At 36.8% G+C, this 12,631-nt stretch overlaps 1 protein-coding gene across 5 annotated transcripts in view; it reads left to right on the forward strand.

The window, feature by feature from the left end:
• The window catches only part of LOC149845018 (signal peptide peptidase-like 4), a 131,822-nt gene that overhangs the window by 16,340 nt on the left and 102,851 nt on the right, over positions 1-12,631 (forward strand). For 3 of the 5 annotated variants that reach the window (XR_016430161.1, XM_089995446.1, XM_089995449.1), the window contains exons 2-3: positions 4,827-4,985; positions 5,115-5,226. Coding sequence is in view for 4 of the 5 variants with exons in the window: in XM_089995446.1 (XP_089851572.1) it covers positions 4,827-4,985; positions 5,115-5,226 (271 nt within the window). In the remaining variant the exon portion in view is untranslated. Of the gene's footprint in view, positions 1-127; positions 297-4,038; positions 4,215-4,826; positions 4,986-5,114; positions 5,227-12,631 lie in introns of those variants that run through there. The other 2 variants (XM_089995448.1, XM_089995447.1) reach the window with 2 other exon arrangements.

The following is a 12,631-nucleotide window of genomic DNA, read 5'->3' on the forward strand; positions in this document are numbered from 1 at the left end:
CCACTGGCTTTTGTGTGTTCTTAGGTGAGTCTTTGATCTCATGGCGATGTAAGAAGCAACAAAAGGTCTCTCTGTCATCCACTGAAGCCGAATATAGAGCCATGGCATCCACTACCATGAAAATTGTATGGATTCGACGCCTTTTGGAAGATATGGGAGTGCCTATCAGAGAACCAACAAAACTGTGCTGTGACAATAAAAGTGTAATCTATATTGCCAAAAACCACACCTTTCACGAGCGAACAAAGCATATAGAGATGGACTGCCATTATGTCAGGGAAGAATACTTGAAGAAGGTCATTGATTTACCATACGTGACGTCTGAGTATCAACTTGCGGACTTCTTCACAAAAGCTCTTTGTTTGCCTAGATTTCATTTCCTTCTTGACAAACTTGCGGTTATCACATCGTAAGTTTAAGGGGGGGTGTTAAAATGTATACTCAAAAACATTATTGTAAGTATAAATATATATACTTATATACATAGAGATACGTATACATATATTATATGTATACGTATCTCTATATATAAGTATATATATTTATATATTTTTCCCTTTTACCCAAAAAGGGTATTTCTGTCTTTTTACATTTTGCGCATATTTCATTTGGAATATGCTGTATTTTTTCCTTTTATTTTTTTGTAATTCTTTTTCTTTTTTTTTGCTTTTTCCTTTTTGCGTAACAAAAAGGTGCATTGGGGGTCCCCCCAATAGAGTCGTTGGGGGCTCCCCAACGACTCCTTTGGGGAGCCCCCTCTTGCACCCCTTTCCTCTTGTATAAATAAGGGTGTTCCCCCTTGTTGTAAAATAAGCTTGAGAGTCTCAAGCATTTGCTTCCATTTTATGAAATACATGCATTATTGCATGTTTATTATTCATACGCTTTTTGCGTATTTTGTTCAAGTGTTGTGAGAGTGCTTTCGTGCACTTCTTTTATAAAGTATTTATGCTAGTATGCGTATTGTCTCTTCGTAGACAATTTCACAGATATATGGGGTCCCTCATCTATCATAAAAAAATGAGGTTACTTATATTATGTTATTTTTGTTGATGATTCTACTAGATACACATGAATTTATTTTCTAAATCATAAATCTGATGTGTTCTCTTTTTTTAAAGAATTTCATAAAATGATTAAAAATCAATTCTTAAGCAACCTTTTTATTCTTAGATCAGATTCGGGAGGAGAATACATGTCTAATGATTTTCAAAATTTCTTAAAACAAAATGAAAATTGTCATTAAAGGTCTTGTCCTAGAACTCCGCAACAAAATGGGTTAGCGGAAAGAAAGCTTAGACACATAATAGAAACCACTATGACTTTTAATTTTCAAGGATATTCCAAAAAAAGTTTTGGGCCAAAGCCGTTCTAACCTCAACTTAATTAATAGAACTCCTTTGTCCTCATTAAACAATGTTTCTCCATTTGGGAAGCTTTTTAAAATGACTCCCGATTTTCAAAGACTAAGAATCTTTGGTTGTAGGTGTTATGTTCTTACTCATAAAAATGATAAACTATCCCCAAAAGCCATTGAGTGTGTTTTCTTAGGCTATGAATAAAATAAAAAATAATATCGATGTTTTGATCCAATAAATAACAAACTTTATATTTCAAAAGACATTGCTTTTCTTGAAAATGAAAATGGGTTTGATAGCAAAGAACCAAGAAAACATTGATTATTCATTTCTATTTGATTTATTACCAAGAAATGATGAGTAACTCTATTGAGGTATTTGAATCTTTTGACAATGGCTCTAGTAGTGAGCATTCACTTGATGATAAGGATAGTGATCAACATGAGAATTTGAATGAACATATATCAAATGATAAACATGTGTATACTAGACGAGGAGAAGGTAATCATCCTTGTGCCATTGACAAGTTCTCCCAAAACATTCTTTAGAAGAATCCCAACCTAGAAAATCAAATTGTATCTATAGTGCTTCAAGTAGATTTGTATCATATGACTCATTCTCTCCAAACTTTAGAGCATGTTTAATAACTCTTCACTCTTATTATGAACCATCTCATTGTAATGATACCAAACAATACCACACATGGAAAATAGTTGATCCTCACCTAAGCAGAAAACCTACATGATGTAGACGGGTGTTTAAAGTTAAAACCAAAAGTGATGGATCATTAGAAATATATAAAGAAAGGTTAGTTGCCAAATGATATGTTCAAGAATATGAATTAGATTATGGAGAAACCTTTGCCCTGATAGCACGAATGACAAGTGTTCAAGCTCTCATTGCCATTGTGTCTATTAAAATATGGCCTATTTTTCAATTAGATGTTAAAAATGCATTTTTGAATAAAGAATTTGGTGAGAAAGTTTATATGAAACCTCCTCAGGGGTGAATTTAAATGGAAAAGTTTTAAAACTTAAAAAGGCCTTGTATGGTCTTAAACAAGCTCCTAAGGCTTGGTATAACAAATTTAGTAATGTTTTGATTAATTTAGGATTTATTTCTTGTTACACTGTTCGTACTCTCTTTGTCAAGAAAACAGGTACTACTATTGTGATTCTTTTTCTATATGTTAATAATATGATCATCATAGAAAATAACAAAGGAGTTATTGAAATTAAATCAATCTTAAAGAAAACTTTTGATATGTCTGACTTGAGTTTATTGAGATATTTTTTAGGCATTGAAATTGCCTACTCCCCTAGAGGATATATTCTCTCTCAAATAAAATTAGCTACTGACATATGTGCTAAGTCGGGAGTTTCAGATGAAAAGAAGGTGGAGGCTCCAAAAGTCATAAATGCTAAATTAAGACTCGAAGATGGTGTACTGCTTGAAGACCCTACTCCATATCGACAATTAATTGGATCTCTCACTTATCTTTCTATCACCCGACCTGATATTACTCATGTTGTTCATGCGGCTAGCCAGTTTCAGCACGCCCCCCACCACAGTGCACATAACAACAATAATGAGGATTGGCGATATATTAAAAACACAATTTCGAAAGGACTTTTCTTATCCTCTTCCTCATCTTTTGATTTAACTGTTTATACTGATGTTGATTGGGGAGGTAATCCAAATGATAGAATCTCAACTACTGTTTTTTGTATTTTTTTAGGAGATTCGTTGATTTCTTGGAGGTGCAAGAAATAAAAAAATATTTCTATCATTAACTGAAGCTGAATATCGTGCAATGGTTACAACGACAATGGAGATTGTGTGGCTTAAAAGTCCTCTCAGTGATATGGGTATCATCATCTCAACACCATCGAAGATGTGCTGTGATAATAAAAGTGCAATTTATATTGCAAGCAATCACACCTTAAGCATATTGAGATGGATTGACATTATGTTCGTGATGAATATTTAAGAGGAACTATTACATTGCCATGTTACCTTGGAGTATCAGTTGGCCGACTTCTTCACCAAAGCTCTTCCTGCTCTTCGTTTTCTCTTTCTCCTTAGCAAACTTTCAGTTCTTTTCCCGTAAAGTTTGACGGGGAGTGTTATATATATATATATATATATATATTTCTAAATGTATTGCCTGATAGGGGCATTTTGGTCTTTTTACTTGTTCTTATAGTTGTTTATTAAAAACAACTTTTTATTTCTTTTTATTTTTCTTTTCTTATTTTTCTTCTTTTTTATTTTCTTTCCTTTTAGCCTTGGGGCCCCACTCTTGGAGTCATTGGGGCCCTAACAGTCATAAATATGACCGTTGGGAGCTCCCCAACGACTCTAAGAGTGGGGAGCTCCCAAGGGTCTCCTCTCTCCTTTTTTCTATATAAATAGGGGTGTTCCCCCTTCACTTGTATTCATTCATTTATCTCATATTCTCAATCATATTTACTTTTTGTTTGCCTTTGTGTGTGCACTTAAAAGTGCTTGTTTACTCTCTTTGTATTTGTCCGTTATTGGACTTGTAAGTGTTCTATACTTTGTTATTTGTAATTCCGCTTACTTCATTACATGAACATATTTGCTCACAAATTAATTATTAATGTACATATATGTAATGTTTGTGTCTCTGAATTGCATATCTCATGGTTCATTGAAGACAGAAAATCAGTGAGCTGGAGATGATTGTGAGCAGGAGGTTGTATACTTTCACTGGGAGATGGCAATTTTCCCCCTTATTTAGACAATTTAATTGCAATAAGCACCTTGATGTCCAAGATTTTAATTGTGAAAAGCACCTTGATGTCCAAGATTCTCTATGTAATATTATCTAAGGTAGGTCTTCAACTCTTCAGCTGCCTATGTATCCCTTATCATCATCATCATCATCATCATCACATCTTTTCATTGCTTGTTCGGCAAGCTATAATCTACCTTTTATTGAACATAACTTCTTGAATTAGCAGGATTTATCTATCCTGTGCTACTCTACCTGCTGGTTGTGAGTCCTGTCCTATATTGGCTCTTATGAATTTCTTAAACTCACGCCCTTTACTCCAACAGCCGAATATATGTAGTTTGTTCTTGAGAGGATCTAGCATACAAAGTGCAAATTAGACTCTTCTTCTTGAGTTAAAATAAGTTTGTTACCTTATATATGAGATTACGGATTGAACTTATGGCACTAGTATATACTTGTCAATTTCACCAGTACATGCTTTGGATTATGTTTGTGGCAAAATTTTATTTGAACTTTGTTGTGGTGCTTATATGTTCGTGTACCAATGAAAGCACAGAGTAATTATAATTGTTGCATGCTAAGGAGAATTTATATAATGATCTGGAGTATTTTAATTTAAAAAGCCTAGTTAAATTCATGATTTTCGGGGTGTTCCACTCTTCTCTTTGACTTGATTATTGATATATCTGTTTCATGTGGTTTATCAGGTAAAAATTCAAACCTGGGTGGATAACGAACCTGACAGCGAGTTTGTTGGTGTTGGAGCAAGATTTGGTGTAACCTTGGAAGCAAAAGAAAAACATGCCAACCAAACTCATCTTTCTCTATCAGATTCTTTTGATGGTTGTAGCAAGCCCAGAAACAAGGTCCTTTCCATTTTTCCCTTTCAGCCTTTTTTGTTCACTAATTTAACTCTGTGATGCATCTACTACTTTATAGTGTTTCCAATGTGTAGATCTTAATCAGTGGGTAGACCGTTGTCCCTTTATTTTCAGCTTACAGGCGACGTTGTCTTGGTTGATCGAGGAAATTGCACTTTTACGTCAAAGGCAAATATTGCAGAGGACGCTGGTGCAGTAGCCCTTCTTGTTACCAATAATCGTGAAGGTACTCCCCTTTCATTCTATAATCCATTTCATTGATGCCATCTTAAAGTCAAAACTAGTTAGGTTAAATGGGTCAGGTTTGTAGGTTCATATTTGAGGTTGATATGATAGGATGAACTACAATGATGTAGAAGATGCGATCAAAAAGGTAAATAATGGAATGAAAAACCATGCTCCATTGTTTGATCTTGGTTGGAGGCTTGGAGCTTTAAGATATGGTCACATCTGTCATTGATTTTGAGGAGGCTCTGACAAACATAAAGCCATCCAGGGCAGTTGGTGTCATTGTCTCATATCAATTTCCAGTAGTTGGTACGTTTCTTTCACCAGTATGAGGTAGTGGTTAATGATCCGTTACTCAGATAAACCTGCGTTCATTAGCAAAAACACATGCAACAAGTTTTGTCATAATTCAAATTCATACCCAACAATTGATTTAATTCAAAAGCTTGCCTTCTTTTTCTGTGGTTAACCAAAATGATACTTGAAGTTCCATTATATGATCTGTTCTCATGTTCCCTTTTTGTGACTGACAGTGTTCCCACCCCTCCAACCCTCCACCGCTTGGCTCATACAATTTTGATTTTTCAAGAGTGACAAACCATCAATATGAGTGATTTCTGTAATAACTACGAAAAATAGGGAGATTTGGGTCTTGGATTCCTTCACTGGATCCAAATGGAGTAGGCAATAAGGTAAGAATTATATGAGTTGGGTCGAATTCACCATGGACCCAAATGGATCCACTTAAGGATTTGCCTAAGTGGTGTCATTTCGAACCCACGTCAATGGATCCACTTTAGAATTCACCAATTTGAATGGGTTCATAACCTATTACAGACCCGGATCCACTTTAGAGTAGATCCGGTACGGTGGGTTATCGGGTTCAGACCCGGACCCGTTCCCCTTTTAATTAAAATTCGAGCATAAGAATCGTGCCTAGGGCACGATTCTTGCCTAAGGGTGCAGATAGCAGAGATCGGGGGAGGGGAGGGGTTACAGCATGGTAACCGACTCTCCCAGTTCATCGGAGACGAGGGGAGGGTCGCCGCTATAAAGGAGGTAGGTGGAGAGGGTTGGGCTCTCATGCACCCCTCCTTCCGTATTTTTTTTTCCCACCTCTCGCCTCTCATTCCTTTTTCCTTTACAGCATCAAAGTGCAGCAAGAAGCACGATCTTGGAGGTACCTGAGCTCGGTCGTCAGCCTTGTTCTTCTTCATCCATCGCAGGAAAAGAAACAGTAGGTTTTCTGTCACTGATTTTGTTGGGTGTGGACTGAATCGAGTTGGGGTTGAATTGGTCCAGGAAAACCCCGATTATTGGCGCACGTACGAGCTTTCCAAGCTGTTCTTGGTTGTTGGAAAATCCAACATTATGACTTGGGGTTTACCGGTAAGGGTAAAGATAGTAGTCAGAGGGGGATATGTTTTCTTGCCTAACACTAAACAAGAAGTCCCCAAATCAAATTTGATGAGGGGTGCCGATTCTTGTTTACTTTCTTGGTGCGATCAAAGGAAAAAAATAAAAAGGGTCTAACTGACTATGCCCTAAATCTTTAAATTATAACATTTTGGGCAATCGGTTGGATCCTATTCACTTTCTTGATAGGATTTGCTTTCTTTTATCTGTCAAACTGATTTTCTTGCTCATGGTTGAATTGTGGTAAATAGCAGTGGTATTGATAAGCCACTATATACATCTTTCCTTTCGGTTCATCTGTTGTTCTTGAGAATCCAAAAGTAATGATAGTTTCAAATATCGGCAGGGTTGGGTGAAATATATATATTTATATATATATTATAAACAGCGCCAACACCCTTTCTTGATTGATTAGTTGTATGGGCATCATGTCAATATAGACTGTTTGATACTATTCCGGCATTTTTGTACTATGCATGATTGTATCGAATCTTTTATTTTTGATTTGCTGAAGATGTTGATTTCCTGTTGACATGCAAGGGTAACTTCAGAATGAGTTTTTTTTCCTATCCATTAGTGGCTAATTCCGTCAGTTTATCTTAGCCGTATGTAGTGAATTATGTCAGTCTTTGAGTGACCTGAATATTGGTACATTTGGAGCCATTATTACCTCTCATCTTAAATGGTTTATGACTGATTATTAAATCTGGCTGAAGAAGTAACCCTTGCTAATTGTGCTATCTGTTTTCTTGAAAAATTTGTTCGATAAGCTACTGCACCCCTATGTATGAAATGTTATATTTCTGAACTAATTCAGTGTTCAACTGCATTCTATATTGAACAAGTGTCAGCACAATGTAGTTTACCACAAAATTTCAGAGTAGCTTAATTGATATTTCTGTTAACAAACTCTCAAGGTACATGTTATTTCTGTTAACAAACTCTCAAGGTACATGATATTTCTGTTAACAGAGCAATTGGGTCATATACTTATCGGATAGCTACCTATGATGGGTACTCATGTCTAATATATGGTGAAAAATGAACATATCACATGACAAGGAAATTGGGTCTCAATGTTTGAGTGTGTTAGTATTACTAAGAATGGGGTTTAATGTTATGGCAGTTGTGGAAAAGTTCTAAACTTCGGGAAAATAAATAAATTAATGAAACCCAATTACTCAGTTGAGACCTACCTTGGAGAGGGTGGGTGGTACAAGACTTCGAGGACTTGTGTTTGGTGTCGATCGTGAAGCGGCTCGTGGGTCTCCGTCCTCGGAGTTAGGGACCAGGACTACCTATGTGTCCTAGGTGGTAGTTCCACATCTTCTGCAGAAGTTAGAGATGCATCTTGTTTTGAGTTGAGCTATTGGGAGATTCTCTCGGCTATTGGTCATTCTCTTGGGGATTCAGTCTCTGTTAGAATGTTCGGGTTAATAAATTACCTGGAATAATAAACCCCCGAACGTTCTCTTCTGAGATGGTCACCTGTGCCGTGTGTACCCACGGGATAAGATAATTAAACATCGTTTAGAAGAGTTAGGTGTCAAAACTACTGGAAACACCAGAGAGATATATGTAAGTTGTATTTCAGATGCTTTTTACTATCAACTTGTAAATTAGTAAAATTCTTAACTTGGTGGATACGAGGTAATTAAATTGTTATCTGAAAGGGTACATGTGAATACATTGACTGTTGTATACCTCACCTGCTTATCAATGTTGCATATTTGTTATTGCTAAATAACTGCTCATCTGCACATTAATGTAGCATAGTTGTTATTGTTATATAACTGCTCACCTGCTCATGTACATGAATTTAGATCTTTGTTACATAGTGCTTACCTGTCTTGATATACACTAAAGATCAACCATGACACTCATACCACACACTCGATTCACGATATACTTACACTATCAGTACAGAATTTCTGCTTAGACGTGGTAGTCTAATTTCTATTATATTTTAACAGTTTAAGGTCCTGAGTAGTCACCACAAGCGGTTACAGGAGAGGTTTCGACATCTGTTTGATCTACTGGTTCTCTGACCAACTTGTAACTGATATGCCATCAGGGATTCGTTCTTTGTAAATATACTTTTGTAAAGTTCATGAACTGAAGTGAAATAAAGAATGTGTCGATTGTTTGAAGATCTTTTTACCTGTATCGCTCCATTCATTTAACCATGAGTTATAAAATGATTCCGCGGTATAAAAAAAATCCAGTGTTTCTGGTTTAAGTTTTGGGGCGTTACAATTTCAAAAAGATAATTTCTCTAGAAATGACAAAGAAGTTGAAATAGGATCTAAGCTCATCCTCTTTACTTTCTGGGACAGATCAGATTTACGTGGCCAATGTGGGATTGAAACACACAAATGCATGCAAACACATAGATTAACTTATAAAAATGGGTATTAGGTATTTCCTATATTATAATTGTAATGCCCCAAAAACTTAACCCAGAAACACCGAGATTTTTTTTTATACATACAACGGAATTATTTTATAACTCATGGTTAAATGAATGGAGCGATACAGGCAAAAAGATCTTCAAACAATCGACACATTCTTTATTTCACTTCAGTTCATGAACTTTACAAAAGTATATTTACAAAGAACGAATCCCTGATGGCATATCAGTTACAAGTTGGTCAGAGAACCAGTAGATCAAACAAATGTCGAAACCTCTCTTGTAACCGCTTGTGGTGACTACTCAGGACCTTAAAATGTTAAAATATAATAGAAATTAGACTACCACGTCTAAGCAGAAATTCTGTACTGATAGTGTAAGTATATCGTGAATCGAGTGTGTGGTATGAGTGTCATGGTTGATCTTTAGTGTATATCAAGACAGGTAAGCACTATGTAACAAAGATCTAAATTCATGTACATGAGCAGGTGAGCAGTTATATAACAATAATAACTATGTTACATTAATGTGCAGGTGAGCAGTTATTTAGCAATAACAAATATGCAACATTGATAAGCAGGTGAGGTATACAACAGTCAATGTATTCACATGTACCCTTTCAGATAACAATTTAATTACCTCGTATCCACTAAGTTAAGAATTTTACTAATTTACAAGTTGATAGTAAAAAGCATCTGAAATACAACTTACATATATCTCTCTGGTGTTTCCACTAGTTTTGACACCTAACTCTTCTAAACGATGTTTAATTATCTTATCCCGTGGGTACATACGGCACAGGTGACTATCTCAGAAGAGAACGTTCGGGGGTTTATTATTCCAGGTAATTTATTAACCCGAACATTCTAACAGAGACTGAATCCCCAAGAGAACGACCAATAGCCGAGAGAATCTCCCAATGGCTCAACTCAAAACAAGATGCATCTCTAACTTCTGCAGAAGACGTGAAACTACCACCTAGGACACATAGGTAGTCCTGGTCCCTAACTCTGAGGACGGGGACCTACGAGCCTCTTCACGCTCGACACCAAACACAAGTCCTCGAAGTCTTGTACCACCCACCCTCTCCAAGGTAGGTCTCAACTGAGTAATTGGGTTTCATTAATTTAGTTATTTTCCCGAAGTTTAGAATATTTCCACAACTTCTAATCACTGCCATAACATTAAACCCCATTCTTAGTAACACACACACACTCAACATTTCGTCCTAGTTTCCTTGTCATGCGATATGTTCATTGTTCACCATATACTAAACATGAGTACCCATCATACGTATATATCTGATAAATATGACCCACTATCTGATAAATATGACCCAATTGCTCTGTTAACAGAAGTATCATGTAGCTTGAGAGTTTGTTCTAACCAATTTGTTTCCAGCTAGATATCTTTTCAAAAATAACAATTAAGCTACTCGGAAATTTTGTGGTAAACTACTTTGTGCTGACACTTGTTTAATATAAAAAGCAGTTGAACACAAAATTAGTTCAGAAACACACCTCGATGGAGTTGAAAAGAAATATAACATTTCATACATAGGGGTGCAGTAGCTTTTCGAACAAATTTTTAAAGAAAATAGTTAACACATTTGGTAAGGGTTACTTCTTCGGCCAGATTTAATAATCAGTCATAAACAAATTAAGATGAGATGTGATAATGGCTCCAAATGTACCAATATTTAGGTCACTCATGGACTGACATAATTCACTACACACGGCTAAGGTAAACTGACGGAATTAGCCACTAATGGATAGGAAAAGAAACTCATTCTGAAGCTACCCTTGCATGTTAACAGGAAATCAACATCTTCAACAAATAAAAAATAAAAGATTCGATACAATCATGCATAGTACTAAAATGCCGGAACAGTATCAAACAATTTGTGTTGACATGATGCCCATACAACTAGTAAATCAAGAAAGGGTGCGGGAGAAGTTTATATTATATATATATATATATATATTATACAACCCTTCTGAAGTTTGGAGCTATCGTTACTTTTGAATTATCAAGAACAATAGATGAACTGAAAGGAAAAACTTATACAGTGACTTATCATTACCGCTTGGTTATCATTTGAAGTTAGATGAACAATGAAACTTGGACAATTACAGATTAAAATCGGATGCACGATCAAGAAATGCTATTCATCACAAAATCAACTATGAGTAAGAAAAATCAATCTGACCGAGAAAAAAAACAAATCCTATCAAGAAAGTAAATAGGATCAAGCCAAACCCCCAAAACGTTATGATTTGAAGATTTAGGGCTTGGCCAGCCAGACCCCTAGTGGGATCGTTTTGGGAATCATCCACTCAGAATCCCAACCCCCTTTTTTTTTATTTATTGATCGCACCAAGAAAATTAAACAAGAATCGGCACCCCTCATCAAGTTTTACCTGATACTACAACAAAAACCCCAAATCGATGGGATTAGGTATTGCCGTGTTAGGGTTTATCAAGAAAACCTCCAAATCGATTTGATTTGGGGATTTCTGGTTTAGGGTTAGGCAAGAAAACATCTTCTCCTCCCAAGACTATCGTTACCCTTAGTAGTAACCCCAAGCCACAATGTTGGATTTTCCGACAACCAAGAACAGATTGAAAAGCTTGTACATGCGATAATAATCAGGGTTTCCCTTGACCGACCCAACCCCAACCCGATTCAGTCCACACCCAACAATATCAGAGACAGAATCCTACCTTTTCTTTTCCGGCGACGAACGAAGAAAAACGAGGCTAACGACCGAGCTCGGGTACCCCCCAAACACTGTGCTTCTTGCTGCCGACTCTGAAATCGTCAAGAGAAGAGGGATGAGAGGCGAAAGACGAGAGAAGGAATTTGAGAGGAGAAAAACGCGAGGGCACAACCTCCTCTACGTTCTCCCCTTTTATCGTGGCGATTCCCCATCTCTGATGGACCGGGAGAGTCGGTTACCTCCTGTAACCCCTCCCCTCCCCCGATTTGCCATTTCCACTTCTTGAGTAAGAATCGTGCCCTAAGCACGATTCTGAAACTCGAGTTTTAATAAAACTCAAAATGGGTCCGGGTCCGAACCCGATAACCTACCGTGCCAGATCCATTTTACCGTGGATCTGGATCTATAACAAATTATTAACCCACTCCACCCCTTGGGTCCTCCATGATGTGGGTTCGAAAAGACACCACTTGGGCAAATCCTTAAATGGATCAATTTAGGTCCATGGTGGATTCGACCCAACCCATATAGTTCGTACCCTATTGCCTACTCCATTTGGATCCGGTGAAGGGATCCAAGACCCAAATCTCCCTATTTTTCGTAGTTATTACATCCTCACCACCTAAAAAAAAAATTCGTCTATGAAATTTACCTGAAAGAAAACAAAACTTTACTCGAACAGATTGGGATACTTCTCCCTCATACTAGCTTCAGGCTCACACGTGCTTTCCTCTATACCATGATATTGCCACCTCACCTTGATGAAAGAAATGACTTTAGATCGTAAGGCTCGCTCGCTTCTTTCCATTATTTTCACCAGCTTTTCGTCCATCGTCAGGTCTTCCTTTATATTCACA

Source organism: Nuphar pumila, chromosome 2 (assembly GCF_984573655.1).
Source record: "Nuphar pumila chromosome 2, dmNupPumi1.hap1.1, whole genome shotgun sequence".
Classification (NCBI taxonomy): Eukaryota; Viridiplantae; Streptophyta; class Magnoliopsida; order Nymphaeales; family Nymphaeaceae; genus Nuphar; species Nuphar pumila.